Source organism: Zonotrichia leucophrys, chromosome 2 (assembly GCF_028769735.1).
Source record: "Zonotrichia leucophrys gambelii isolate GWCS_2022_RI chromosome 2, RI_Zleu_2.0, whole genome shotgun sequence".
Taxonomy (NCBI): Eukaryota; Metazoa; Chordata; class Aves; order Passeriformes; family Passerellidae; genus Zonotrichia; species Zonotrichia leucophrys.
The window spans coordinates 54,697,437-54,722,515 of NC_088171.1; the positions used below are offsets into that span (position 1 = coordinate 54,697,437).

The 25,079-nt window shown below is 38.5% G+C and overlaps 1 protein-coding gene across 3 annotated transcripts in view; it reads right to left on the reverse strand.

The window, feature by feature from the left end:
* Nucleotides 1-3,125: 3,125 nt before the first annotated feature.
* RALA (RAS like proto-oncogene A) overlaps nucleotides 3,126-25,079 on the reverse strand; it is a 30,269-nt gene continuing 8,315 nt past the window's right edge. For 2 of the 3 annotated variants that reach the window (XM_064705040.1, XM_064705041.1), the window contains exons 2-5: nucleotides 13,975-14,129; nucleotides 12,937-13,145; nucleotides 9,321-9,495; nucleotides 3,126-5,071 (exon numbers count right to left, since the gene is read on the reverse strand). In XM_064705040.1, coding sequence (XP_064561110.1) covers nucleotides 4,949-5,071; nucleotides 9,321-9,495; nucleotides 12,937-13,145; nucleotides 13,975-14,088 — 621 coding nt within the window. In that variant the 5' untranslated portion in view covers nucleotides 14,089-14,129 and the 3' untranslated portion in view covers nucleotides 3,126-4,948. Of the gene's footprint in view, nucleotides 5,072-9,320; nucleotides 9,496-12,936; nucleotides 13,146-13,974; nucleotides 14,130-22,059; nucleotides 22,177-25,079 lie in introns of those variants that run through there. The other variant, XM_064705043.1, reaches the window with a different exon arrangement.

The following is a 25,079-nucleotide window of genomic DNA, read 5'->3' on the forward strand; positions in this document are numbered from 1 at the left end:
CATATATCCAATCCTAGGCAGATCTCAAGTGGTATGGATTTCAGCATTTTTTTGACAATGAAGCTTCAGCCAAGATATCCCAGTCTGCTCCATGTATTTTAGATCAAAAATTAACGCCTGCTTCAGTAATAGCAACACTGGCACATTTCATACCACTCAATTTTAGTAATAAGCTGAAGTGACTACAAAAACATGCAAGAAGTTTCTCTCATAATTTAGTTATTTAAAACATACCAATTTATTGAAAATAATTACAGCCAAAAATTGGTAGGAGTGAATTTGGAAAGAATTACTTTATGCACACAACTAACTGTACATCCACGTGGATGTAAGAGCCAACATGTTTAACAACGAGAAAGTTTAGAAATGAAGGTGTGCTATTAGTTTTTCCTCTACAATTCTCAGTTGTCGTAGGCTCATCCAGTTCTGACACAACTAAATGTATTTTATGCACTCATGTGATACCAGCCACTGCTCTGCTGCTCCACGTTTTGCATTGAACCATAATCAAGTAGAGGACACCTCCCCTCTGAAGGAAGACCTCGTTGCATCCTTCACCATCCTCACAAAGGAAAGCAGAGGGGAGGTAGTGTTTCCTCTCTTGTCCGGTTTTCGGCTGTTTGAAGGGCCTGGAAAGGCCCGGAGTGGCCTTGGGGCAGCCCGCGTATCAAAGGACGAGAAGAGGCTTCAGTTCTTCTTTCAGTTTTTATGTTTATTAAATGTTTATCTAAAAGATTTTCTTTCGGCCCAACAGAGGTCTGCTCAGCAGCCAGCCATGAGCACACTCTGTAGCCCTCCGGGCAGTCACCCATCTTTATACCCATGGTTACGTGTACAATATTTATCATTTTTCCCCAATCCTTTTTATTTTTATTGTCCGGTGCACTTTTAGTAATGACCAATCCGAAAGTGCCACCATCACCAAAGAAGATGGAGGAGAAGAAGAAGAAGAGGAAGGACAGGACACGCCCCAATTCCTCCATCTTACTTCTCTAAACCCCCCTGTACATAAATCCTAAACCCTGTGTCTCACCCTCTAATTAACTAATCCCTTCACCATTCACCCCGGTGAAGTCCTCCTATCCTCATACAGGTGTCGTCTCCCGTGTAGGATCAAAGTCCAGCCACCAGACACTTCTGGCAACATTCCAGGACTCCCGAGCCCCCCAAGGGTGGTCTCGGTGGCTCGGCACCTCAGTCCTGGGGTGCTGAGATCCCACACTCTCTCATGGTCAGTGACCGGACCAGAGGAAATGGCATGAAGTTGTGTCAGGGAGGTATAGCTTGGATATTAGAAAAAGCCTCTTCATGGAGAGGGTTTGGGCACTGGAACAGGCTCCCCAGGGAAGTGGCCACAGCACCAAGCCCAGCAGAGTTCAAGATATGTTTGGACAATGCTCTCATGCACATGATGTGACTTGGGATGTCTTGTGCAGGGCCAGGAGTTGGAGTTGATGATCCTTGTGAGTCCTTTTCCAACTCAGAATAATCTGATTCTGTAGTTTCATAGGGGCACTGAAAAACTTGGTGTCCCAAAACAGAGCCCAGGATTTTCAGCAAGCCCATTTCACATATAAATAGATAAAATCTTGTTATCTATTACACAACTACAGTGAACACAAGTCTCAGATATGAATTGTATTTTATTGCATTATGGTTGCCACTGGAATTGCCAGTAGGGTGGTGTTTGTGAGGGTCCCCAGGGTGAGGGGAGAGATGAGAATTTGACTCCATGTTTTTAGAAGGCTGATTTATTATGATATGATATTAAAAGAATGCTCTACTAAAACTATACTAAATAAAGAGAGAGGATACATCAGAAGGCATAACAAGAATGATAAAGAAAGCTCGTGACTGACTCTTTGGAGTCTGACACACCTGATGGTGATTGGTCATTAATTGAAAACAATTCACAGGTTTGGATAAATAATCTCCAGACCACATTCCAGAGCAGCAAAACATGGAGAAGCTGAAGCTTCCCAGAAGAAGAAATCCTGGCAAAGGGATTTTTCAGAAAATATCATGGTGACATCATTCTGCAGGCTACTGTGATGTTAACAAGGTCTCTATGACTGGAAGGGACTGCCTGCACACCCTCACACTACTGCGAAACAGTCAAAGAAAACTGCTAGACACCGCTATTGTTAAGCTACTGTATAGTCAGTGGGAGGTTACAGAAATTACCAAATACACCACAGATTTCTCGGCCAACATTTTTGAAAGTCAATTGTGTTTCTAAAGCTATGAAAAGCTACAGAATAAAATAAAGTTAGCGTAAAAATTCAGCATTGATTTCATACATAACAGAAGACTCAACTTTATAGCTTTTTACAAATTAAGGCATCTCTCTCTTCTGCAGATTTACCAAACATTGCATTTCACAAAAGTGAGCAGCAGTACCGCCAGCATTAGGCTAACTGGAGGGAACTACCATGGAAAGCTTTGATCTTGCCAGAGAAGAGAGTGTCTTCAGCTTCTTGAAGAAATAGGGGATAAAAAGTGCCCTCAGGCACAGAGGTACTCAGAGCAGCTAGACCTAGGAATTTCAGTCACTCAAGTAGGCTAAACAAAGCACTCCTCCTATGATGCAAATGTAACACTCACTTTGGATGACCCTCTCAAGATATACCCAAATCCTGTAATACATGATGCTAGCTGTATTCCCTGCAGGTTGAGGAAGCTCACTTTGGTTCTCCTTGAGCATGCGAAAAGAAAATTACTTAGAAGCATTTTTATTTTATTAAAAGTTATGTAGGTTGTCCTTTTTTTTTAATTTAGGGTTTTGTTTGTTCGGGGTTTTTAGTTGTTGCTGTTGTTGTTTGTTATTTTTTTAAATCTCACTTTCCGTTCTATTAGAAAACTAATTTTGGAACAAGCTTACCTCAGTTTGTTGCTCATTTTCAGGTAGTCTTGTCACATCTAAGCAAATTACCTATGGACAGAAGGCAGCACATACATAGTTTTTAAAAAGTGGCTTTTTACCAGGCTAATTTGGTTTAATGTAGAATTTTCTTCATGCACATAAACCAATCTTCTAGAGTACTTAGGTTTAACTGCTCGACAATTGGTATTAGATGTAGCTATGTTTATGAGTAATACAGTTATCAATTAACACTGCACAAGTATTCTAGAAAAATGGAAGTTTATTCATCTTTCAATGGCTCAAATAGCAAATAAAAGGACAGGATAAGGCATCAGCCAAGACAAGTTTTGTGTGTCCAGTGGCTTCATAACACCTCAGTTCCCAGTATACAGGTTCCAAAGCAAAGTCACAATGTTAGTGGTTAGACTCCCTGGCTAGATAGACCCAAATGAGTACACATTAAGATGAAGACTGGCTTATATTTGCCAGTTACATGAGTAACTTTTATTCTGCACTTGGCAGTCTACTAAATGCACATACAAAATTCCTACTGATAAATATTGAACATGACAAATGTAACTCCTAAGACTTGAGTCCCTAAAACATCTGTTAGCATTAAAGTTAAATATTTGTTACCTAGTTTTCTTGAGCACATTTTAAACTGTCAGTTATAGGCTTATACATGTATAAAAAGTATAACAGTTTGTGGAATTGATCTAGGCTGTCTCACCCCAGAGGAGTCCAAAACCCTCAAACATTCTGGTATATTTTTTAGTTAAGATGTAGCACACTGACCATGTGCTAGTATTCTTCTTGTTCTGAAGCAACTGAGGCAGTATGTTTTGTTTGGGGATTTTGGATGTGCATGTTAAAGGTTTCTGTATTGCAAAGCACATTTAATTGTTTGATATCAACATTAAGTAGAAAAAGTAGCTACACTGTTCCCCATTTGAAAATCAACATAGACTAAACAGTACAAAACCTGCAAAGAGCTTCAGCATAACACACCATGTTCCAATAGCTAAGTATTAGGAACATAAAAGAAATTAATCAGAATTTCCCAGACAACATCTTAACTCAAAACATATAAGCGCTACTAGATCAGCCCCACTCCACCCAATTCCAGGGAGTTAAAACCCAAGGAACATCTAGACAAAAATCTATGTGCAAAAGGGAAGTTTCAAGGTACCAGCATGTTAAATTTTAAACAATTCCAGGCTTTTATGTGCCATAGGCTTATGACTTCAGTCTTATGTGTATTCTGACCTTTTAGTTTTAAGATACCATATTGTCTACCAAGTTACAGATGATAGAATATGCTCTGTATTATTCACATTACCAGAGTATGGCACACATTTAAAGAACAAACACTGCTTGCAGACAGCTAGTGAGTGAAATCATCCAAGTAACTGCGCTCCACAGAGAGGGCAGTCTTGCACTGATGCATAGGGACAGTCTCCATGCAACAGAGTTGAAAATACACCCTTGATTAAGCAACCTGCTATGTTTGGGTTTTAAAATTAAGGCATATTCAAATGTTTCAATGTAAAAGATTACATCGCTCTTCTAAGTTAATCAGGTAATGCAGAACCACATATAGTTTTCCTCAACATAGCTGTTCACATATACATTATTCTTTTTTAATTTGCATAACTCCATGGCAAAACAGCTGCATACTGCTTTGTTAGGTATCATGTTTACAATTGTAATTTTCAAGGCAACAAAAGACAAGATGAATTGACAAATACCAGTGATAAAAAAGTATGCTTTATAAGAACCCACAAAGTAATACTTTGCCCCTCTTGTTCACTATTAAAGAAAAGACTACCTATGAAACACTACATTCAGAAGAAATGTGAGAAGGTAGGCAAATATGAAATGGACTGAACTTTGCTTCTCTTGAAGCCACATAATTTTTTTTCAGTGAATTTGACTTTCAGTGCCGCTCCAAATCATGCTTTTAGTGGTACATTACATTTTCCAACATGTTAGGGTAATTTCAGTCACTTCAGCCTTCAATGGCATGCTTATAAATTATGGTTTTTATTAGTATGGTCAGGGTAGGAAAGGAATCCAAGCTTTTGATTATAAAATGCAACATCTTTCTCTGATTCTCTTAGCTAGGCTTTTTCTTTTCTTCTTCCCGTTCTTTTCTTTGCTGTCTTCCATTTTTCTGGCTCTAATTTCTCTCATTAAATCAAAAAACACCTGAAAAAGATATAAAACGATAAATGCAAAAACAAATGACAGAAGTGTTAATTTAAACTATCACTGACATCCACTTCAGTTTTTGTGAATAGAATCAGATTGACCAAACAAATGTTAATTAAAAAATCTGTCACAGGTTTTGAAGGTCAAGTTGATATGATGCAATCCTGCTTGTTTCACAGCACCATAATGTTCCCTTCCCATAATGTCTTCTGATATTCGCTTATGAATTCTTCAGGCAATTTTAAACACAAATTGAAAGAAGGGTCTCATAACCAGCCAAGATTTGCAGACATTATATGTACATATTACTGAAGAAACTTAAGGAAATCAGTTTACCTTTTGAATATTTTAAGTCATGAGCTGCAAAGGCTGAAAAGTGCAACATCCAATTTTAGAAACTTATTAATGGAGAAGTAGCATAGACTGAAATGCACATATGTTGTATGGTATGTTCCATAATGCAAGTCTAAGCACAAAGTGACCAGAGAAAAAAAAACTCAGCATTTCCTTTAAAGCAAAGTCTTTAAACATTCAACTACATAAACAATTTTGTTGCAGTGTGATTTCATGGTTTAGCCCAGAATCCCAGTTTCTCCCCTAAAGATTCCCTCCCAGGTGCGTCCATCACCTCTCCTTTCCTCACCCTGACCCCTGTCGAGCACTGTCTGTCAATCCTGGAGTTCCAGAAGGGCGTAGAGTGATTGGGCAGAGTCAAAAGATGCCCTCTACCCCCGGAGGAGCATTGGGCCATCCAGGTGTCCTTTGTCCCTTGAGACCTCCTCTCCTGTACCTGGTTGGTGTGCTCCCTATCCCTTCCCTCCTCCCCTCCCGTGGGTAAAAGGGTGAGCAACCACACGGTCTGGTCAGGGAGTTCGGTTGGAGGAGTTGCTGGATTCAGAGGCCTGTGGGCCAGAATCAAAGCTCTGGATCAAAACCTTACTGCAGAACCAACTCCCTTCCTTCACTACCGCCCTTAAAGCTTCTCTGGCAGAGGGAAACCTGAGAGGAAGCTCCATCCCGCTGCCACCAGAGCCCCAGCATGACTGGACTTGTCTCCATGCACCCAGCTGCAAGCTACAGCTAGCCAAAAGTGTCTCTGGGGTGAAACACCACAGTTGCCACTAGTTGGTTCACCCAATGGGGCCAGACAAGCCAAGGCACGTCCTGTCCGGAAATATTGGTAATACCAATACAATTTCTTACATCAGAATCTCAGCTGCAGCTACCACATTACAATCTTAAAGTACACATAAAGTTCACTTTCATCAAATGGTTTAGAACAAAGTTGGAGATACACCACTGACTCAGGTAAGAGAGATTTTACTGACAGACAGTTAAATGTTTATGATTGGACTACTTAAAGCTACTTTACTAATTTCAACAGCAGATCTTGACTTGATTTACAGAAGGTTACAGCAAACAGTATGTATACATCTTCATAATTTTACTGTAGGAAATCAGCTGAGCAATTCAGAAACTTTTCTCTCAGGAGTCTTTAGATACCCTATCAGCCTGAGAATGCTGAATCTCATCTGCCTTGGAAGCTATGCAGGATCAGGCCTGGCTAGTACTTGAATGGCAGACTACCTGGGAGTACCAAGTGCTCTAGGCTTCCCTTTTCAGCCCCGAGATGAACTCAGTTGGTCAGAGCATGATGTCAATAACACCAAGGTCATGGGTTTGATCCCTATATGGGTCATTCGTCCAAGAGTTGGAATCAATGATCCTTGTGGGTCCCTTCCAACTCAGATTATTCTGTGATATTTTGAAATTTGAACTAAGCAATACATCTGTGTCAAGGGATTTGATCAATTTCTGTGAAACATGGACTGAAAAGCTCCTCTACAGAGCTCAGTAGGTTTTTATTACACTGCAGGCAAAGAATCAACTTCATCACATCAAATCTAAAGAAAATCAATGGAACTAAACATTTCCATCAAGAAATGAGATTGCCTTTAGATTTTTAAATGGGCACTAAGTTGCTTGTATTTAAGTCTGTGCTAATGGCAAGATGCAACTGTCAGCTTGCTTAAGTACTGATAACTGTACAACAGTATTTAGCTGTCTGGGATACATAACCTTCTGAGAAAATGTTTAGTGGGTCACCTTTGCCAAAATGAGTGGAGGCTGGCTGTGTTTTTTCAAGTGAGTAATTGAAAAATTATTCAATTTTTCAATTATTCTGGAATTCAGAGAGACCAGATTACAAAAGTAACCCCAAGCTTGTGTAGCAAACTCCAAAACTTCATATGCTTCAAGCAACTAAGAATACACAGTATTCACTGGTGCCAACAAGGTCTCATTTATGGCCTGCCAAACCACAAATCTATATGACACATGCTAATCTGGATCCATTATGCCAACAGCTCCATGTATGTGCAAAGGCTATTGATTCATGAGCTACTGAAAAAATATATTTTATGCACTTTTTCCCCAACTGCTAAACAATAGTGAAGTGGATTTGAAAGATTTTTACAACTGTAATAGATGGCTGTTAACTGCAGTTATTGACCAAAACCAAAAGATGTGTTAGTTTTTACAACAACAAAAAAATTAGGGCTTTATTCAACAATGAGGATGAGTTCTGCTGTACTTGATTAAGAACTCTTTGCTGTACTGCAGGGTAAATCACTATAGTACTGAAAAATCAGTTTCTTCAGTAAGATAACTGACAGGACACAACCAACAGTTACTGCAAAAGAGAATTTGCATTACAGCTCTCCTGCTGCAATTGACAGCTCATATATATGGATTTACATTAGAGAATTTTTCACCAAATGCAAGATGCACATCTGGATCAGGGCAAACTCAGACATCAGTACAGACTGGGAGATGAAGTTGTTGAGAGCAGCCCTATAGACAAGGACTTGTGGGCTTTTCATGGATAAAAAGCTGGTCATGACCTGGCAATGTGCACTCACAGCCCAGCAGGCCAGTGACATCCTGGGCTGCAGTAAAAGAGGATTGGCCAACAGGTCAAGGTAGGTGATTGTCCCCTTCTACTCTCTCATGAGACCCCACCTGCAGTGCTGTGCCCAGGTCTGGGGTCCTCAGCACAAGAAAAAACATGAATCTCTTGGAGTGGGTCCAGAGGAGGCCACAAAGATGCCCAGTGGGCTGGAGCAGCTCTGCTATGAAGACAAGCTAAGAAAGCTGGTGTTGTTCAAACTGAAGAAGGGAATGCTCCAGGGAGACCTTACTGCAGCCTTTCAGTTCTTAAAGAAGGTGTATAAAAAAAGACAGAAAGCATCTTTTTATGTGGGCAGCTTGTGCTAAGACCCTTGTGGGGACAATTTTGAACGAAAAGGGGAGAGATTTGAATGATTAATTGTAAAAAAATTCTTTACTGTGAGGGCAGTGAGGCACTGGAAAGGGTTGCCCAGAGAAGTTGTGGATGCCCTAACTCTGGAATTGTTCAAGGCCTGGTTGGATGGCCTTCAGTAACCCGATCAAATGGTTGGTACCCCTGCCCATGGCAGGGCAGTTGGAACTAGATGATCTTTAAGGTTCCTTCCAGCACAAACCTGTGATTCAAGGGGGGATCAACTTTGTCAACAGCTCTGAAAGGCTGGCACATTGCATTAAACCTACTTATTTCTTTTGCCACACAACTGTGACTCTTACAGTCTGCAAGGCTGACAGTTATTCTGAATTGCAAGACCTTGCATTCTTGCTGAAGCACAACTAAGCAGAATTTTCTTTCCTTGGAGAAAAATATTCTTATGAGGTTCTGAACCAGGTTTTATCTCTGAAAACTCATGAGGCATTTTTGGGCTTTTCATAGCTTTTTGGGTTCATCCAGTCTTCATCAAAACAACATACAAAGAGGCAGATGGTTAAATGAGGGTAGGGGAAGGCTCAAATCCCTCCCCCTTATTTGCTTTTATAATGATGATCAGGAAGTATTCTTCACTGTTCAGAAGCAGACTCTCCTCTAGTTACAGAAAATGCAGTATGAAGTCTAGGCCAAAAGAGCTGACCCAAGAAAATTTTATAAGGACTTTTGTGTCTTGGATAATAATGATTACTTGCAGTTTAGAATGGGATAAATGTGTTATGCCTAACATTTTCACTATTCTACAAGGAGTCACCTAGTCATGCACTCCTGGCAAGCTAAGGAAGAAAAGTATTTGATTAAAATTCCACAAAATTATTGCTAAAATTAAAAACATAAGGAGTATGATCCATGAAAAAGAGGGATAAAATAAAAACTGATGAACAGATTGTTTAAGAGGCCAGTTATTACCTTGTCAACGTTAGCTCGTGTTTTTGCAGAAGTTTCCACATAATTAACATTCCACTGATCAGCTCTGTTTTTTGCTTCCTCTACAGAAACTTGCCTTTTATCTTCCAAATCTGATTTATTACCAACTAGCAAAAAAGGAACATTCTCATCTTCTTTTACTCTTAAGATTTGCTCCCTGGAGAAGAAGGAAAAAAAAAAGGAAAAGAAAATTAAGCTTTGCATAGAGTACCATTCTTAGAACACATAAAGAAGAACTCAGACTAAATACTTTCACATCTTACAGTGAAAAGCCACTTATTCCTATTATGTAGTTTATATAACAGGAAAGTCTTAAACCTCATTATGACATTTTACAGAATGAAGACAGAGACAGACAGCTAGTCCTTGAGGAAGAAAGCAGTTGAGTCAGTAAAAAATGAAAAAAATAGAACAGGACTGGTTTAGGTGATAATTTATATTAATAATTAATTTCCATGAACAGTGTTATTGTGTTATTTGCGAGCATCTACCATTACATTACCGGTTTTGATGGTCATTTTTAAGCTATATCCAAGCTTCAGATTAACAGCTGATTGTTTCCTAACAAAATGTGCCATTTTAAAGCTGATGAAATGATCCATAGCACATCAAGAGAAAATCTCTTCCTTTCAGGAATCTTTCTCAAGTCAATTATATTCAATTTCGGCTTTTAAATATATAAAATCTTCATTTAAATATATACAGGTATGTCTGTACACATACCTGTGTACAGACACAAGCTGTAAATACATCAGATTTTTAAGGACGGACCCTGCTACTGTTTTAACTGCTAAGATGACAGGTTTAATACTATAAATAAAACTCAATACCACAAATAGTTTGGTACTCAAGTCTTCAACACTTAAAAAAAAAAAATGAAAGTTTTCTTCTAATTGAAAATGCATTAATACTATCAGGAAGAAGAGTTGTCTCAAAAGAAGAGCATTCTGTATTTTGTCTATGAAAAAAGGAGTAAAAAGTTAGTTGTGAAATGTAGCCCTTTATCATAGAGCAATTCCTGAAAGACTGTAAAAAGCACAGAGAAATGAATATCTTTTGGTGGCTAAGGTGAGACCAAATTTAAAGTTGAAGGGAAAGAAGTTGAAGACAGTTAAGTAATCGATATTGATTTGGTATAGAGCAGGATGCCCACATTACAAAAACCTCTGAATAGCAAGAAGTCTTGTGCAGGAAGCCTACTGACAGAGCTGAGAAACTGCACATAGTCCATAATTTTTTTTTTAACTGCGCACTTGAGGCAGACTGTGACACCACATTTAGTATGAGGTATAAATAAAAAGCAACATTTCTCCTCTTCCACACAAATCCAGTGCAAATGTTTTAACAGAGTCTGCAGCTATCCAAAAGTAGTTGGAATAGCCAGGGGATCAGGAAGGTGACCAGATGAAAACTCAGTGCATCATGGCAGTACCTGTGTAAATAAGACTTCTGGTAAAAACCAGTAGCTTGCAACACTAGTTACCCAGGCAATGCTATACTGGGTTAGTGTAACAAGGTTTTGTTAGTGGTGGGTCTATACATGTGGCTTCTGTGAGAAGCTGCCAGAAGCTTCCCCAATGTCCATTACTGGCAGAGCCAATGCCAGCTGGCTCTGGGACAGACCCACTGCTGGCCAAGGCCAAGCCAATGGTAACACCTCTGTAATAACTTACTTAAAAATAAGTAATACTGTACAGGTACAATTGCACTCAGAGAGGAAAGGAGTGAGAATATGTGAGAGGAACAACTACATAGATACTAAGCTCAGTGAGAAGGGGGAGGAAGTGCTCCAGGCATCAGAGGTGGGATTTGTCTGCAGTCCATGGAGGACACTCATGCTGGGGTATGCTCCTGGCAAGGATCTGTGGGCCTCTGGAGAGGGGGATCCACGCTAAAGTAGGTTTACTGACAGGAACTGTGGGGGATCCATACTGGAGCGGTCTGTTCCTGAAGTACTGCAGCCCATAGAAAATGACCCATGCTAGAATAGTCAGTGAGCTGCAGTTTGTGGGAAGGACTCACAGTGGAAAAGTTGATGGAGAATTGTCTCCTATGGGAGAGACTCCCCACTGGAGCAAGAGAAGGACTCCTCTCCCTGAGGAAGATGCAACAGCAGGAAAAATGTGTGATGAACTGATTGTAACCTCCATTTCCTGTCTCTCTGCACCATTGGGAAGGAGAAGATAGAGCCCAGCAAGGAGGGAGGGGTGGAGTGGAAGGCATTTGTAAGGCTAGTTTTGCTTCTCATTCTTCTGCCCTGATTTTGATTGGCAATAAATTCAATTCCTTTCCCCAAGCGGTGTCTGTTTTACCTGTGATGGCAATCAATAAGTGAACTCTTCCTGTCCTAAACTCATCAGCCTTTCATTGTATTTTCTCTTCCCTGTCTAGCTGAGCATGGAAGATATAGAGGGGCTTTGGTGGGTACCTGGGATAGACCACCACAGATGCCAAACAAACTTTGACATTTTTACAAAAATGTAAAAAGTTAACCTAACAGCAATTCAGATGATGACATTCATATTGTCCTTTGAGCCCCTTCTGAAGACTAGACAAGAAATATCTAATTAATGATGTGCCAGTTTGAAATTGAGAACTTTAAAAAAACCGCACATTACGAGAGCCAGAACAATTCTACTGAAAGCAAGCCCAAATTTTAACAAACAAGTTTTCAAGTATTTAAAACTATTGTCATTGCAGTATTGCCATTTTCTAAGGCCAAAGATTGTATACTTTGAAGCACTGGCATGATTTTAAACACAGTTGAATGTTATTTTGCACTCTAGGGGAATTGAACTGTACTAAACTGTCCGCCATGACTGACAGTACTCAGCATAAGCCTGCAAACAAAAAAGACCTGCTCTTCGCTCTCTCAAAACATAGAAATACAGATATATAGAAACACAAATAAATTAAAAACACCAGAAGATGAAAAATTTACTTTCTCCCCTCTTCATACCTCTTCCTCCTCCCTTAGATATTAAACATATGCTGCTACTTAATGCTAATTAAGTTGAACTGTGAGAGCATCTCCAAGAAGACTAATTTCAATGGGATGCAGATAACTCTTTTTTATATTTGCTTCCTTAATTTTATTTCAAATATTTCCTATTTCAAATATTTCCTATTTCAAATATTTCCTATTTCATTACACTTGGAACTGGTAAAACTGTTTTCTATTATCTTTTGTCTTTTATAAAAATACAGTAATGAGTTATTTAAATGTTTTCTCTCTCAACTGAAATTAAACACCTGCAATATAGTCCAACCTGTATAATATTCTATAACTTTCATAAGAGTTTTAATATGATGCAGTCTGTGGTTGAGACCATGGTGAGGCAGCTATCTTCTGAATGTTGCTGTGTGTCTATTCTGTGGCAATAGCCTTTCTGGTATTCCAAAACACAGCAGCTAAGACATCTAAAGTTCTACAGATAGCAAAGGCTTGACTAGGCATCTGTTCAAAACATTATGTGACAACAGTAAGAGCTGCAATCCAGTCTGGACCACCAAAAGGAAATTACAAAACACACACACACAAAAATCACTTTCAATCATCTCAGTGTAATTAGAATTATTATCTTGCGTTGTAACTTACCTGAAGTCTGCAGTTGCTGCAAAGGATTCCAGCTCTGTAATAGAGAAGACGCAAAGAAAACCTTCTCCACTTCGGAAGTAGTTGTCTCTAATTGCAGCATAGTCCTCCTGCCCTGCTGTATCCAATATATCAATTTGGACTTCTTCCCCATCCAGAACAACCTTTTTCCTGTAGCTATCTGCTTTGGTGGGCTCATAGTCTTCAACAAACTAGAAAAAAAACCCTTCATGATATAAAATCATGCCTGTATAAGAAACTTGCTTCTGTTTGTGCATCTGGATATAGCAAACATGAAATGAGAGCTGTAACTAATAACTAAGCATTGTGCATTTAGGCCCTGTTAAGTACTCAAGCAACTCGTAGTTAAAGCAGACTTTTGATCAGCCCAAACAGTTTTTAGGTTTTTGCTTTCCTCAGCCATTACAAGGAAATGTAGAGGTTATTTCAAAACATCAGTGTGTGCATGACCCAAACTTCTTCTGGTTCAAGCACAACATCTGTCTGCGTTCTATTATGAAATCAGGCAATCTTGACTTTAGATAAATTTTGAATCTACTTTTAAAGTACACTGAATGCTTAGCTTCTGACTTTTAACAAAAATGGATGACTTCCACTGGAAAAAAAAAAGGAAAAGAGAAACTAATTTTCCTTCCTGTCCTCAACACCAGCACAAAAAACATGGAGGAAACTGGCTGTTTCAGGTGCCATGCAACTCATTTAAGTGAAGAAGCTTTGAGCTATAATAACCAAGTACTAAGTCTAGTGATCAATGCAAAAATATTCCAGTAATATAACAGAGTATCTAACAGCTGAGAAGTCTGGAAAATGCCAAATTTTACCTTCACATGTACCTTTAGAGGGCAAATCAGTAATGTCAAAACATGGTTTTGTCACACTTAACTGCTGAATTTCATACCACGTCATTTACACGTCATTTACTTACATTTGGACCCTTTCAGAAAATAATTCTACAAATGTAACTTAAACAACACTATGTAGCAGGTACCTCCTGAGATGATTTCTATGACAGACTCTTACCTCATCATACATAAACTGTAGTGTTAAAGCAGATTTTCCTACACCACCACTTCCCACCATGATGACTTTGTGCAAAGCCAACGAATTCTGTCCTTTAGGTTTATTTGCTGCCATCTTTGGATTGCAGAAAAATCACAGGTATCAAACAGAAAAATCTAGAAGAAAAATATTTCTTTGTTAGCTTTCTTTTCCTTCTCCCACATGAACTGATAAAATGGATTTTTTTCAAATTCCTACATATTTAATGACTTAATTTCAGTTCTGCTTTAGTGAAAGCTACCTGCTCTTTCACTGGAAACCATTCCACAACTTATATTGATCTCATTTCTTTTTCTTTTTTTTTTTTTAATTAAGCAAAGAAATCCTTCACCATTTGGAAGCAGCATTTTAGTATGTAGAATTTTCTTTTAGTGGCACAGAACGTGTCAAGAATTCTTGATAGTTTACTATAAGAATTGAAAAAGGAAGCCACAATGAATCAACACCATATAAGAAAACATGATATGACAGCTGGAGGGGAAGGAAACAGACTTTTGAAGGATTTCCAGTTTAAATGTTAAGACACAGCAGCAAGGATTAGCTAGAGTACTTTTACAGGAAAAGCAAGCAAACTTAAGATCTAAAAATACCCAGTTTCAGTTAAGTCAGAAACCAAAATAATCTAATTTAGACAGAGTGGAAAGATTCAACTTGCCTACAAATGTAATTATTTGGTATATTTGGAGTAGCTGTCTCAGTCCTGTGACTGCTTGTTTGAACACAAATCTCTGCATCTCACCAACACCAAGGGGCTCTATGACAGCTAATTCACATAGTTTAATGTATGAGAATAACACAAGCACAAAAAGTAGCAATTTCATTAACTTTAAAAAAAATCATGCGTGCTAGAGTTTTAGTGGATCTCTATTTTCCCCACACTTTTGTTTCATTCTCAACCTATCTCAATAGTAATAAAGCTGTATTTGTAAATGCTGGCACAGTTCTTAAAACACAGGGAAGTCCCTCTACAGCGACAGAATGTGCTCTCATCCAGAGACTTCAGGTCAAAACAAGGTCTGAACTCCAAAAGAGACAATGACATCTACATTACATATGTAAATACAAGGAAGATTGATGGTAGCAATTGAAAACCAAATGCAATTTTCATATTTTAATTAAAAACACAAAACCAGCACATTCACATGGCTCTGAGTTATATAACAACCAGATAATAATGCAGCATAGTAACTTATCATGATTACCTTGTTACCTTTAGCCATCATGATTATTTGATAAAGTCACACTAAAATTACATCCTACTGCATAATGAATTACCCTTGTGTGCAGCTTAAACAATCAGAATGTGAAGCATGACAACTTCCTTCAAACTGGTATCAAAAACCCTAGTTGAGGCCCTGCACCAAGGCCTTGTTAGCAGTGATGCAGGTAGTATAAAAGCACCATGACTAAAGCTTCATTGAGATGAAGCCAATCCTTCATGGAAGTAAAATAAATACACGCCATCAAGGTTCTCACACTGCCATGCCAACAAGCAGGCTGGGGATCAGCAAGCAGCTAGGAGAGCTACTGAGGACCACCAAAGAGATATCACCATGCCACAGCCCAGCAATAAAAGTTGTCAGAGAGGTTTGAAGTTTGTCAGCACTGCCATTGCTCAGGAACTGCTGGGCGTTGGTCAGCTAGCAGTGAGCAAATTTTCTTTTAATAACTTCTCTTGGGGTTGTTTTCCTTTTAAAAAAATATTTACTAAGTTATCATTATTTCAACCCATAAGTTTTCTTACTTTTATCCTTTCAATTCTCTCCCCCCTCCCACAAGTGGCAGGGGGAGCGAGCAAGCAGTGGGACTTATCTGCCTACCAAGCTAAATCCAAACTATGTAAAAAACTCTTGAGATCACATCAGCACAGCTACCCATTCTACTGGCAAATAATTCTGAAAATGCAACTGAAAAGTAAGTCAAATTATTTTCCCTGGAAAGATTATCTAAGCAAAATAAGCATAAGTAAGGTGCCGTACTCAGTACAGAAATATAGCAGAGAAATACAACTAATATCATGGTACAAGTTCTTTTTAAAAGAAGATGGAAAACAGCAAACATTTCTGTTTTGGCTTAAAAAGAACCATTTCTTTCTTTTTACTCAAGAGGGAGTACAAGAACATATATAAATAAATAGTTCCAAGTCACGCTTTCAACCTACTACATTGTTTTTCCTTGTGCACTTTTCTCTTAAAAGGAAAAACACATCCTGAAAATGATGTTTCTTAGTATGTATGTCAGACAAGTAAGAAAGAAAATTAATCTGAATTCCACTATCAACAGCTCAGTTTGCAAATGTTAAATTCCAGTATCCACCTGGATGTGACCAACTCTAAGCTTACTAAGCATGAAAATAGACTATTCTTCCATAAGTACTCCAATACTGGAACCAGTCCAAATGAGCTCAGCAGGACCTCGCTCAGGTGAGTTTGGGCTAACAATACTACAGTCTGAAAAAAAATTTAAATGCACAGTAGCAATATTTCACTGTAATATTTGCTGTAAATTAATCTCCAGTCTTTAAGTAGATTGAGCAATGTGAAAATTCATATTTTACTTCAACTAACAATTTAACAAGGAGTGTCCCAGTGTGACAAACAAGTTGCCACTTTTTGTACTCTCTGCAGCAGCTGACCCATAAAAAACCCAAAACATTTCCATTTCCAATTTGATCCTGACAAATAATTGTCAGTAAACAACATTCCATTAAGATACTGAAAAGAGGAAAACTTCACACTACCACAGACTTGAAATCTTCAAGATAAGCTTGTCATAAACACCTTTTGGAGTAGGAGAGTGGCTCAGGGATGTCAGTTTACTCCCAAGTTCTTCACAAGCCAATAAAGACATAATGCTGGCAAAAACTTAGGTCTCTTGAGTAGTAGACAATGTGGAAATAGAGGAATAATTCACAAACAATGCAAGTACAACACAATATGATACTGTGCAAACAACACTTAATCTGAAGAGACTGCTTCAGAGCAAATATTGTGCCAGAGAGAAGAAAGACCTTGAAAGGGATAAGTTCTAAGCTATTGGCACAATTCTACCTGTTTCAGTGTGCTTTGAAAAACAAAGAAGAACCTAGATTCCAATTTTAACAGTAAAGCACCTGAGATGAAGTTTCATGCAAAGTCTTTCTGCCTGTAATTTATGTAGCCTGACTTATTTTCATAAGTAGTATTAATTTGGGTCATATCTAGTTACTGAACTGTCCTACTTTATAATTATGATAAAACAGACAGAGACTATGGCAAGAACCCTGCTGTGTGAAGCTCAAAAAAGCATACTTCCTTCATAAACATACCATGGCATTGCTTAATTTTGCTTAATAAGTGCAAAATTACTTGCAGGTCAGAAGATAAACACAGGATTATCCTACAGTGAAATCCTACGTCACCTGCAGAAGAAAGATGTTCACAAAGAGCCAAGCGTGGTGCTGTCAACAGCTACATTATCCATTTGCACAAGTCAGCTTTTCACCACACCCACTGGAAATCCCAGCACATCAATTCAGATGGTAACATATACAAAAGTTTACTCTTAAACAGTTCTTCATGTGGTTCAATAAGCTGGAACGGAAGCAAAAGCTGAACTGGCTCAGCAATGTACTGCAGCGTTTTCATTCAGAAGGGCAAGGACATTGCCTAACCACCGTGCTATGGATCAGTCCTCACTCTACTGCAGATAAACTCCTGGGAAGCTGCCCTTTTCCAACATTTTTGAGCAGATAAAGACACAAGCAAATGAATCTCTGACTGCTCAGACAAAGTAAGCAGTTCTCAAAGCTCCTACAGCTGTTTTATTGCCTGCTTGCAGATAAACACACCCATGATTCTGTGCTCCATTTAATGGCAGTTTTCCAACTGGAGCTAGGATTTTTTTTGGTTTTTTTTGAGTCAGGCTAGCAAGCAATTAGATTAACTAAGAACTGCAGGAGTAGGAATTATAATTCATGTTAGCATCAGTGATATTGGACAAGACAGTGTCTTGTCCAACAGTCTAGAAATCTGATCAAAGGAAAGAAGAGTAGGTAGCAAAATAACGTTTATTTTTACATTATTAAGATCATCAAGGAATTTCCATCTGGAATTGTAAAGCTGTTGCTTGTCTTAAGTGATTGGCTGCTACCTGTATCAATACTTCTCGGAAACTTTTATACATTACAACCGGCACACACAGGTCCTCTGCACAAAAATTACAGTGTTGCCTTTAGTCCCCCATGGATTTAAACACAACATGCAGCTCCACCCTCCAGAGGAGCACGCTGGATAGTGTAACACAACTTAGACACAGTATCGTGTTAACTTCTGCACAAAGTCTTCAAACACACAATGGTTACCTCTAGCTCCAGAAGAGTAAGAGATAATCAGGTAGCAGCTCAAAAAGCAGTTTTGATCTCCAGGGACAATATTTTCAGGGAGAAATTTTTGCAAATATAAGTTAGGAAAGAAAAAACCCAAAAAGCAGGAATCCTTAGTCTCTCTTTCTTAGTCTTTGTTTTGTTCTCCTATTTACTATTTCAGCCAAATAAATGGAGATAAAAATATACTTATGGGCAAAAAACCCTTATGGGTTTTATCCCTCACTCAACTGAAATGACTCTTCTTAAGCTGTCCTATTCTTCAGTTGGCTTTTTCTTACAGAATAACTTGCTCCAAACCAATCAAAGCATGTTTCCTTACATATCCATTCCATTTGTCCTCTCCATCCCTCCCCAGTACAATAATCCCAAGGTTCATACACTAAAGGAGAGCAAAAAAGTGGCCAACAGAACAGCTGCACACCATCCAAAAAGGGCAATAGACACCAATTTAGATTGCTTTCTTTCCTTCACTGTGGATCACAGGGTACAGAATTCCCCATATTTAGCCAGCACCAAATACTGAAGAAATTTATAGAAACAATCATATCCAAGATACCTACATCTCTGTCAAAATGTACCCAAAACTGGCCAAGAGGCCAAAAGCTAACAAAGAACAGAGCATATGATCAGTCTCATTGTCTTACACAAGGTGACCAAAAGAAATCTAGAAGCTATTCCATTCATTTTAATTCCTTGGAGTCTTGTAAACGCAATGTAAACGAGAACAGACCAGGAAAAGAAAAGCATTACACCAAAGTCACATCACTACAGGCACAAGTTCAGCTGGCATCTTCTTCACCACTATGCATAAAGCTGAATGCAGGCCTTGTGAATATGCAGTTGTCCTTAACAGGCGGACTTTGATTTGCTGCAGACATTTGTTTGAAGGGGTCTAGTTAAACATAGCTTGTATTTACAGATAGCTGGTACACTTAGCATAGTTGGTTCTAGTTAATAAGTAGAGATAGTGGTGCCTTTCATCAATTGCAAAACAATTTTTTATTGTCAACTTCATAGCCTACATAAAACTAATACATCAAAACTAAATCCTAGTTCATTTCCTTTCCTTTAAGAGAAGATTACATAAAGATTTGAAAGTCTGTCATATTAACCTCATTACCCACTCACTTTTAAGATGAGTAATTTTCTTCCCTGAAGACTGCTTTATATAAAAAGCATCAATTACAACTGCTAGCTGATACATTGTTGCACCCACCTTTACTCTGTTCAACAGAGCTAGAACTTGATACATTTGAAGGAACAGGAATAATTTAACTGCAGTATGTGAGCTGCCTGCGCAATATCAAGAACTACTTAATATGCTTTGGCCAAAATACTTCCAGAGAGGCAAAAATTATCAATTACTTACTGAATAATTAAAGAAAATTTTACAGTGGAAACTCATATTGCTCTAAACAAATAACTTTTTTAACTTGAAGAAATTAATGCCTGCACAACTCTGCACTTTACACTTAGTATATATCACCTCTAGAAACACAATCCACACCTTATTTCACACTGAAGTGAAAATCTATGGCAATTCTTTTCTAAAGAGAGTTAAAAAATTCTCCAAAGTTTTGTAATTTCCTGAAGTGTATCAAAACTCTGTTGCCTTATGTGACCTACAAATTCCAAATTCAATTTTCTAAGAAAAAGCACAGAAACAAGAATTTTTAAAAGTGGCAACATCTTTCCCATCCAAGGGCCATGCAGCAATATAATCTTACCTGTTGTGAAAATATCACAAATTCAACCAGTTACTTAATTGTTTATTGAGTCCCATAGTTTCAGTTTTGTTAACAAGAGCAAAAGTATACTTGAGAATGCATTGTTTGAAAATAGCACTAGAATACTAAGTGCCAAATATCTGGAAGACTCCTCACAAATGATTCAGATATTTCTGCAGCAAAAGCATTCCTGGAAAAGGAGGGAAGCAACTCCAGGCAAGCAGAATCTAACCCTCCCAGCATCTGGTTCCAATTACAAGATTCAAACCAGATCAGCAGAAACACCCCATGACCCAGAGATTGATAGGATATGTGAGGACACAGATGGAACACGATACCAGCTGCTTTAAGAGCTAGAGAATAAGGGAGTTTTAAAAGTTAGATCAGCATTGTTGTTGTGTCATCAAGTCTGATGATGTTTTATTATAGTTTCAATGCACAATAGCCAAACTCTGCACAAAGTAATATCAGTATTTTATTCAGGTAAAACAAGTATTTCAAATGTTAAATAATCCCTACAAACTTTAAGTAGTAGACTAGAGAAAGAAAAGAAGGAATCCAAATGTTCAAACCTATCTTAGTAATGAGTAATCTCATTAGATAACAAACAGGCGTCCTGAAACTCTGCCTCATAACAAGTTAGAAACTTTCACAGCAAGTATTTCCCTATGTCCTGAAAATAATCCTTTGACATAAACATTTTGAACTAGGAATTAAGATTTGAAGCTTCCCATGAGTTTAAACAAGCAACTAAATCACATTCAAGGTTTCGTAAGAATCCTTCTTTCCAAAGCTTTCTAGGGCACACCTTAGCAGGTGCTTATGCCTCCCACACCCACAGAACATATTTACTATGGTGACTGACTACACATAAACTAACAAAAGTAAAGGGCAGAAGACTGACTTCAGTTCTATCTCTCAGCAGAAGCAAATTTCCTCAGGCAAAAGGCCCAAATTTCCCAGCTCCTTGACACAAGTACTTCAAATCATAACCGTATCCAGGCACTTAAACTGGAAAAGTCAACCAGGGAGCTCTTCACCCAGTATCAGAGGTCCATCCATCCCATAAATTCCTTTGTGTTATAAAGAATACTAGTTCCCTCATGCCCACAGCTTTAGACTCCTAAGACATCATCAGAAGAATTGCAATTTCTCTAACAAGAAGTCACTAAAACACAAGAAACAAGTTCACAGACTTCCAAGAGTTTTCCCAGAGGCTTCACAGGGCCTTAGTGCCAACTTCTGGGCATGGCCATGAACTAGACTGCACTTTCTGAAGTGAGAACAGATATCTATTTCTTATGCTTTAAGGAATCATTTCAGCATTTTCTTACTAAAAGGCCTCTTCAGCTACCTGCAAGATGACTTCTGGGGAAGTACTTCCAAAAGGAAATTTCTTGAAACCCCTATGGAGCAGCACATGAAAACCCTGACAAACTGAACAACAGAAACAGTCTAGAACAAAATGAAAGTCTTAAGATTTCAAACCCTGTAGTGCACAGAAAAGAAAATTAAGCAACTACATCGCTGTCCACATAAACAGCTGACAAAACACAGAACCCTTGAGCCCAAGTGTGTGTATCTGCAAGGCTGATACAAACTGAACCTCCAACACTCTGTCTGATATTCCCACGTCCTTTCTCCCAATAGCACTGGTGCAACTATTAGGTGGCAAAGGACTTAAGAAATTGCTCTAGACAAGAACTAATCTATTTTTTTTTTGAACAGATACATTACCTAATCAAGTCTTCTGGTACCAAAGACAGCCCAGAACAACACATAGCTGAGCACACAGAGAGCAAAACTACAGCACTTCCAGCCTATAAACACTGTGGCAAAACAATGCAAGTGTTCTAGGGCTCCTCAACCATAATCCAGCACCTGTTAAAGATATCTCACTTCTTTCAAGTTATGTGATGGCTATTTAAAAACACTGGGAAGAATTATTGATACTTGCAATGGTTTATCTGTGTCACCATTGAATCAGGAATAGATGACAGACACTCAGATCAGAAAGCTCAGAGGCTAGAAGCCCCACATTTATTCAGACCTCTTCTTTCATACACTGGTTTGCTACAGGTGGACCTGATTGGTCATTTAATCAACACATTTCACATGATTGGCTAAGACAGCCTCTTTATGAGAAAAACAACTTGCTAAAAACACCACCTGCAGATTGTTTATCATTTGTTTATCATTCTTTCTCTCCAGGTCTCTAAAGCTTCCCAGACCAATTCATGGGAAAGCTTATCTAGCTTTCTCTCTCCCTGACCAGACTGTCACATCCACATATCTGGACTGATCCAAAGATAAGTGGGAAGAGCAGCAAACTCAAGCCCACCACCAAGGTTTACACAAGGTTAAAGGTTGCTTTCATAGCCCAACAGACTAAAGTTACACAGCAAAATAATTTTGATAATATACACATTTACATAAGAGTCTAGAATACTGTTACTGCTTCTACAAGTTCAGTACGTGGCTGGTGCCCTCTCCCAGTCTATTGTAATCATTGAGGGCACTCAGCTTTCTGACAGTGCTGAAGTGCTTTAACCCAAAGGGTAAGGGTCATGTCTTCTTCCATATTCAATTTGTAAACATGAAGATCTGTAATCTAGCACATTAACAGAAGGCATTTGTTTTGTATTGATTTAAGATTATACACCACGAGAAAAGAATTAACAGCCACAGCAGACACAACAGAATAATGAACAATTACTACTACAGGCCACTAGCCTGTCAAACCTATCCACAGACTTCTATGGATTCAGAGGGAAGGCAGAAAACAGGTACTACAGTACTACAGCTGATTTTTTACCATGAAAGGCAGAAACAGATGAGGGGGACATCTGTGGAAGAGCCTCCCACATCAGTTATCCATAATCAAAAGTCAAGTTACATTCATGGGAGATGCATTTGATATAGAACAAAGACACTCTTCCCAACTCCCATCCCCTCCAAAATGTAAGAGTCAACATACAGCCTACAAGGATGAATTTTAGCAATGCAGAATCAACAGCTCAGGTTCTTAACTAGTGCTGTTCCAATAAGAACTCAGTGAAACATTTCAAGGACACATTTAAGTTAGTGCCACCTAAGATATACAAGATATACAAGATTTTTATCCTATGTTTCAAGTACAAGAAAGCACATCTGGAAGCTAACTTTTGATTAATGATAAGCTAGGCTTCACTGACACTTGCACAGAGCTGCTGCTTCCAGCTGTTCTAGAAAGCATCAAGAATGGAGTTCCCTTGAAGGCACTATGCCAGAGCTTGCAGCATGAGCTTCAGCAGTGCACTTCTAAAAGTGCAGTTCAAGAGCACTGCATTCAAAACTTGTCCACAGCATATTCAGTATCAAAAATTCAGGGGTTTTCATTCAATGGTATTTCAAAAGCAATCTCAATCACATTAGTGTGTCCTTTTTGTCCCTGTACATTTACCCTTTGATACAGACTATAGAAATTTTAGTAAGATTTAAATATTGACTTGGCTTGATGAAGTAAATTCTTTGAGAAATGTCTGAAGGTAGCTTCCCAAGACATTCTTGAAAAAATAGGTTTTCCTCTAACCCAAGTATCTTTTTAACTGTTAAAAACCCTAGTCCTCCTTTAGAAGTTCAGAATGTCAGATGTGCATTTTCTAGAAACAGCACACATTTGCATGGTCATTTTTACAGCCAGAAAGAATGACAATCAAGATCCATATTGACTAAACATAAAACTGCACCCAGACAGTTTTACTGCTCTAAGGCAGGAAAGCCAACTCTTGACAGAGAAACCTAGAAACAAATGGTATCTGCAAAGCAAAATAGTCCTTAGGCTCATGGCAGACTGCACCCAACAATCTGATGGAATCTATAGAAGGGATGCAGACAGCATCCCTTCTATTGGTTAGGACTTCATCTTGTTGTTTTGCAGGCTTCTCTTGTCACACCAAGACAAGTTCTGATGCTGATAGCTCAGGGAATTTATCGTGCTCAAACAACTACTTTTCCTTGTTAGCCAGTCATAACAGTACTATGGTGAAAACTCACATGAACACCCTTAAATTCTTTCAAGTATTAGCACAGACAGAACAAACACAGGAGCCTTGTTTGAGTAACACTCCTATGCAACTCTTGACAAAGAAAAAGTCTAAGTTTTCAAATAATGCATTTTCAAGGCAGGCATTGCCTTCTTCCTTAAGTCAGTGCCTAGGTGAATGAAGTTTCAGCAAAAACTGAGTAGGAATACTGCAATACATTCTCTTTCACATCTCAGGCTAATAAAAGAGCTTCTAACAATGAAGGATGCAGGAAATGAGTGCTCCAGCAGGTGCAAGCACGTTTACATCAAAGGCCACAGCACAAATGGCACAAGCACACAGCACTGAATGCAGGGCACTAATGAGACACTCGAAGAAGCAGGTAGTACCAAGTTCTGTCTCCTCTTCACAAACACAGGCAAGCATTCTCTCTCCCACAGGCAGACTGCACCAATACACCAGCCAAATGGAACCTAGTGAAATATGAGCATGTTGGATTTTGCACTTCAAAATTTTCCTTTTATTCCTCTAAGGAACCATGCAGCTGCAGCAAATTTCTTTAGTGAAATCTGACTTAGCAAAATAAGTTACTTCATTCATTTTATGACTTTGCCATCTGTTTTACCACCTAATTAAAAATGCACAAGTTTTTTTTTTTTTTGTAGTATTATTGCAAGAGCATTACTTATGCAGCCGTATTTTGTTTCAGTAATGTCTCCTGTTTATATCCTATGCAGTACAAATTTCTCCTCCTAAAATCATAATTTTTCTGTTTTATTCAGAGAAAAATGATTTCATAGGCACGACTCACTGAATGAGACTGGTTTGCAAATACACAAAAACCTTTTCAATAGGTGATTCAAGAACACAAATGGTTATAGATCTGATATTGCCCAGTAATACAACACACATAAAGCTGAAACACTGTTAGGTGGATCTCTCCCCATT